This window comes from Pinus tabuliformis, chromosome 9, assembly GCF_031772625.1.
Source record: "Pinus tabuliformis cultivar Carrire ecotype Pingquan chromosome 9, CPIR1, whole genome shotgun sequence".
NCBI classification, from domain to species: domain Eukaryota; kingdom Viridiplantae; phylum Streptophyta; class Pinopsida; order Pinales; family Pinaceae; genus Pinus; species Pinus tabuliformis.
Window position 1 is genome coordinate 1804231809 of NC_142307.1, and position 6345 is coordinate 1804238153.

Below are 6345 nucleotides of genomic sequence, written 5' to 3' on the forward strand. Positions count from 1 at the left end.
GATACCACAATAGCAGGGAATGAGGTAGACCCCTTTTGAGTCCTTCAGTTGAATAGGGTCCTTGACCAATCTAAGACAATTTTTTATGGTATTGAGAGGTTTGAAGGGGGGAGAAACATTAGTCTTTTAAGAATATGGGCGATCCTATCCATGGTTCCTTAGATAAACCTTAGGAATAGGATCGACATGAGTAGGTTTAACCTTCTACTCTTCGCTAGCTCTGCAAAAAGCCTTGAGGCTAAGGGGTCTGTTATACCCATTTTTTTCAAAAACCTTAAGAAGATGAGACTTCTCCTAATCAAGATGGTCACTATCGGAGATTCTTAGAGTCTGAGTGGCAAGAGTGGTGAGAACCTCAAATTTCTGAGCAAGGAAATGATGAGAACTGGCATGGAGGTATTGTTCCATGTGAGTCTTTTTTCAAAAAACTTGGTGACAGATGGAACCATTGTCCCTCCTGGAAAGGAGAATGTCGAGAAAGGGAAGGTGACCTTTCTCCTCAACCTCCATAGTGAACTTGATGGAATCTGATTTAGAACTTAGGTGGTTGAGAAACAAATCAAGCTTCTCCCTTCCATGAGGCCAGATGACACAGGTGTCATCGAAAAACCTGAATTCTCAATCAGATTCCATCAAGTTCACTATGGAGATTGAGGAGAAAGGTCACCTTGCCTTTCTTGACATTCTCGTTTCTAGGAGGGACGATGGTTCCATCTGTCACCAAGATAATCTAACCTTTGATGTTTAATTCCATCTAATAGAAATTATTGGTTTTGGTTATTTCTTAATAGATTCTTAAATAGAGGGGAATAATATTTATCTTGAATATTTCATAACAATCTTATACACTTTAACTATTAGAATCTTAGATAATTATTTTTCTCACAATATTATTGATAATTTATTTATTACATAACAATTAATTCTTTATTAATTATTTTAAATAATATTAACCTGTTTATTACATCATGATAACGCCTAGTTTTCTACCTAATCCCATTGAATAGGTCAACCCTGACTAATAATATTATTCATAGATAATATTATGATTTGAATTCGTAAATAAATTATTTTTAATATCATCCCTAACTAATTCATTACATAATAACCAATCTTCAACCAAATATTATTATCTATTTTATTATTAATAGTATTAATACTATATAAATAAATTATGCTTAGTTATTATTAGCTTTTTAATCAATAAATATATTAATTAACCATTGAATAGGTCATCCCTAATAATATTATATAAATTGATAAGTAATATTATGATTTGAATTGTAAATAAATAAATTATTATTTTTAATATTATCATTAACAAATTCATTACCTAATAACTTATTTTTAACCTATTATTTAATTTATTTAAAATAATATTAATATTATATAAAATAATTATCATTTTAATAGATAGATACATTAATTAATTTTATGATTATTATATCTTCTACCTAGCTCACATTGAATAGGTCAACCCTAATAATATTATTTTATTATCTGAAATGATAAATCATTTACATTTTCCATATTAAATAATTAATTATTGAAGATGATGATGATCGTTAACGTCCGCTGAGACCAAATAATGATCTATCGGACCTAAAAAGACAAATTATTTATTTTGATTTAAGATTTTATTCCTATGCTCAAAAAGCTTGGAGAGAAGCCTCCCGAGCTCACTATAATTTTGGCATTGTAAAAGGCTAGGAAGATCAGTATTGTAACAAAGGTTGTGAAATTGAGATCTAATGTGGTTGTATGCAGGGCACTCTAAGAGGAAGTGGTTTTCATCCTCGATGCTCCTATTCTCACAAATATGGCAGATCCTTTCCATCCATGGCGTTTTAGGAACTACCCAGCGGCCAGTTTCACTATGGAGCTCATGAGAATTCGTTCTAATCTTTGCTATATTAATTTTCTTTTTTGAGCTAGTTAGAATAGAGAGGTACTTTTGATCTTCAAGGGTGGGGTTGATGACCTTCTTATAATAACTTAATTTTCTTTTAGACGCTAAATCTTTCTCACACCACAATTTTTCTTTGAACTTAGAAGTAACAATATCTTTAATGTTATTACATAACAACTATTTTGAACTAAATATCACTTATTTTAATTTACCTCTTATCACTTAATAATTTTATTTCACCCACGGCTGATTTTGAATGGCATTCCCTGAACATTGATGCATCCCTGCTATTTATTCTCTGAGATCGACAGGTTTCTCACCTTGTCCTGAGGATGAACCACATTAATTGGTTTCTCACCTTGTCCTGAGGATAAACCACATTAGTTGGTTCAAAATGTCAACTCAATCCTTACAACTATTCTCTACATCATGGATCACAGAAATCTTAGATCTAATACTTTCCTATTACTTTTATGTATGAGAATTCAACAAAACCAAATAAAATTTTTTTTTCAACAATATGATATTCATAAGGTATTTTGGTTTTAAACAGCTCCAAGACCTTATTCGGTCACTATTGTTTAAATTCAGCCACAAAAATAAGCACCCTGAATTTTCTGAAATTAAATGTAACATAGTTGGATAACTTTAATTCTATTTGCAATTTTGGAATATTTTAAAAATATAATAGAAATACGGATAAAGTTAATTATTTAACTTTATCACTACTTGATTTTAGTCATCTCCATTAAATTTCTACAATATTCTAAAATCTACCATCTAAATAAAAATACCCAAAATAATCTTGTCATTTTTAGCATATTTAAGCGACAAATAAATACCAAATTCGTTTTCCACACCCATATATATGCAAACCGCAGAGTTATAGAGAGTTTAAAGGGGCAAACGACACACATGAAAGATGGCTGAACGAAATATGAGGTTTTGCAATTACAAAGATCAGGTTCTTCTCTTGGGCTTCATCCACATGGAGTTGAACTTTAAATTTCATTGGGTACATAATACTTCATAGAGCTACCTAAAAGCATTTAAATTTTAAAAATATTTCGGAAACCTACGATGAAAATAAAATGAACTGTATTCTTAGATTTTTGAATATTCATAAATTCCACAATCAGATTAAATTCAAATATCTCAGGATTATAAGGTGCAAAATAAAGTCAGCGGCTGTCCATCGAATGACCCAAACCTACAATAGGGTTACGATTAACGAAGGATTATATTATCGAAGGTTCAAAAGTAAAGTCAATTGCTGACTTCCGGTTGCCGTCGAATGACCCAAGCCTAACCCGATCGCTGTGTGGACTAACAATGTGAAGTAAAAGCTATTTAACTACCACATGAAAGCTTCTGTACTTCTCCACCTGAAAATTCTGATTTTAATCTGCTCTGCATCATATATAGTTTGTTAGTAGCAGTAGTCCATTGAATGGCTCTCCTTCAAGCAATAATCATTTTATGTATTACGTCGGTGTTGTTGGGAGAAACTGTTGACGGGTACAAGATTGATTTTCCCCAATTCAACCTAAACACTGAAGGTATTGACAATTTATATATAAATAACAACAACAGTGGGATGTCCATGAATGCCCTGCAGGTCACGCCGGATACAAACAATAAAAGTCCGCAATTCTCCTTGACAAATAGATCTGGAAGGGTATTATTGAAAAAGAAATTCAGAGTATACAATGTAAAAGGTACTGTATCCTTCAATACCTGGTTCACTTTCAATATTCAAAATGTAAGTGGAAATGGTGGGGAGGGTCTGGCTTTTATTGTAACTTCGGCTAATTATGACTATATACCAGCCAATAGCTATGGCGAATGGTTGGGACTGTTCAACGCCTCCACCAACGGCCATAGTAGTGCTCAGGTTTTGGCGGTGGAGTTTGATACAATAAAGAGTCCAGGTACCAATGATCCAGATGCCAACCATGTAGGCATTAATGTTAATGACATAAATTCCATAAATTTCACATCTCTGCATGACCAGATATATTTGAACGCGGGCTACGACATCCAGGCGTGGATTGAGTACGATGGAAGTACGAAGATTCTGAGTGTGTTCGTCGCAAAGTACCCCGCTGCGAAGCCACCGCAACCCCTGGTATACTCCATCACCGATCTGTCCAACAACACTCTTGGCTCGGAGGTTTACTTCGGCTTTTCTGCCTCCACAGGTAATGGGACGGAGCTCCACTGTGTGAAAGCATGGAATTTCACAATCAACACAATCGAATCAAAGAGGCCATTAGTCATTGCTCTTTCCGTCTGCCTTCCCTTTGCATTAATTGTCGCCTTTATAGTCGTAGTTTTCCTCAAGCGCCGTAAGTCCAAGGCAGACTCGGCGATCAACATAGGCGACGCCTTAGAGAACATTCCCGGCCGGCCGCGAGAGTTCCGATACAGAGACCTGAAGAAGGCCACTGATAACTTCAGTCCCGAAGTCCTTCTCGGAAGAGGGGGCTTCGGAAGCGTTTACAAAGGGACTCTGCCAAAGGAAAAAACTGTGGTTGCAGTAAAATGCATGACTAATGGCATCAGAAATGGTAAAGATGTATTTATCTCAGAGATCAGTGTTATCAACCGCCTTAGGCACAAAAACTTGGTACCGCTGCTGGGTTGGTGCCACGAGAAGGGGGAGCTGATGATGGTTTATGAATGGATGCCTAACGGAAGCCTGGACAAACATATTTTCAATAGGGATGCTCCAGGCAGATTTCTGGATTTGAAGCAGAGATACAAGATTGTCTCGGACGTGGCCTCGGCTCTGCTGTATCTTCACGAGGGATGCGAGCAGAAGGTGATCCACCGGGACGTGAAACCCGGCAACATCATGCTCGACACTAAATACAACGCCCATCTGGGTGACTTCGGTCTCGCCAGACTGATCGAACACGACCTGAGATCTTTCCATGCCACCAAAGAAGCTGCTGGAACCCCCGGTTACATGGCCCCCGAATACATTTTCAACAAGCGAGCCACGGCCAAATCGGATGTGTTTAGCTTCGGCGCCGTCATCCTCGCGGTCACCTGCGGAAAGCTCCTTGGCAACTCAGAAGTGGTAGATCTAATCGACTGGGTGAGGAAGCTGTATGATGAGAACAGGCTCTTGGAAGCTGCCGACAGTCGCCTGGCTACGCTTGGGAGCGTCAATGGTAACGAGGAGGACAGCGTCAATGGTAACGAGGAGGACAACGTCAATGGTAACGAGGAGGACAGTCGCCTGGCTACGCTTGGGAGCGTCAATGGTAACGAGGAGGACAACGTCAATGGTAACGAGGACAGTCGCCAGGCTACGCTTGGGAGCGTCAATGGTAACGAGGAGGACAGTCGCCTGGCTACGCCTGGGAGCGTCAATGGTAACGAGGAGGACATCAGACGTTTGCTCATGTTGGGACTGGCGTGTTCCTCTCAGAATCCCGAGGAACGCCCTACGATGAAGGAAGTTACACAGATACTTGCGCGGACGATGCCTCCACCATCCGTACATCGGTCAAGGCCGGACGTCGGCTCGTCCCAGCTAGCCCGAGATATCAGTTCTACCGCCACTCTACCCACCAGTACAGGGAGTGAAGTGTGGTACTCCATGGATGAGTGAAGTGAAATTCATGAATGCCTTTTGACGTCATTTCATCTAAACGGGAACGCGAGGGCATTCGCGGTGAATGTGTTGATGGAGGACATCGTCTGATCTTGCTGAGTTTTGACAGCTTTCTAGTTTTTATGATGCATACTTTGTCCAATTGGAATCAATCAGAGATTTGCTGAGGTTCATTATTCCAGATATATAAATTTCAATCTCCAAACTTGTGGGATAATTCTATATACTTTATACAACATCTCGTTTGACTTCTAGGGTTATTTATACAACTTCTTGGGTTAGTTCTCTGGTTATCTGAGGCTGATGATATCTTCCATTCAGTGAAACAGGTGGATGATGCTCTCCAACGGTGCAACATATGAAATAGCATTTCAGTACAGGGTGCTTTTTTGATCTGTTTATTCCACTACAGGATTGGACTTGTTTCTACATAATATTGATGGATCGGCTTCTGGGCGTATGTTGACCATTTATTTTTTTATTATCATAGGATTTTGTTTATATTTGATACTTGAAAGATATAAAAAAAACTCCTGTAAAACTTTTATTACCTATATACAAAAGTCTGTTGGTTTTCTATTTTTGGGGAAAAAAAATAGCGTAATCCTGTGTGTGTTTAATGAAGTGCAATGCCTGCTGCGCTCTACAAAACACCGGGATGGATATAGACCTTTGTAAAGTGGATCGTCATTCGTTATATAAAGTTATTTTGGACGCGCTCTTTTCTAAGGGCACAGGGGATTGTATCGTTGGTATGTAACTTTGTTATACCTGTGATTTAATATTTCGTGTATTTGGGGCTCCTAGTGTG

General features: G+C 38.0%; 1 protein-coding gene across 1 annotated transcript; it reads left to right on the forward strand.

The window, feature by feature from the left end:
* Positions 1 to 3306: 3306 nt before the first annotated feature.
* LOC149155974 (putative L-type lectin-domain containing receptor kinase S.5) lies at positions 3307 to 5998 on the forward strand. The gene has a single exon (XM_089441467.1). The coding sequence runs from the start codon at positions 3507 to 3509 to the stop codon at positions 5529 to 5531; it is 2025 nt and encodes a 674-aa protein (XP_089297593.1). The 5' UTR covers positions 3307 to 3506; the 3' UTR covers positions 5532 to 5998.
* Positions 5999 to 6345: the final 347 nt, after the last annotated feature.

Bases quoted from the DNA above. Each gene is read 5' to 3' on its own strand.
- LOC149155974 (XM_089441467.1), top strand. From the start codon at position 3,507: ATGTCCATGAATGCCCTGCAGGTCACGCCGGATACAAACAATAAAAGT.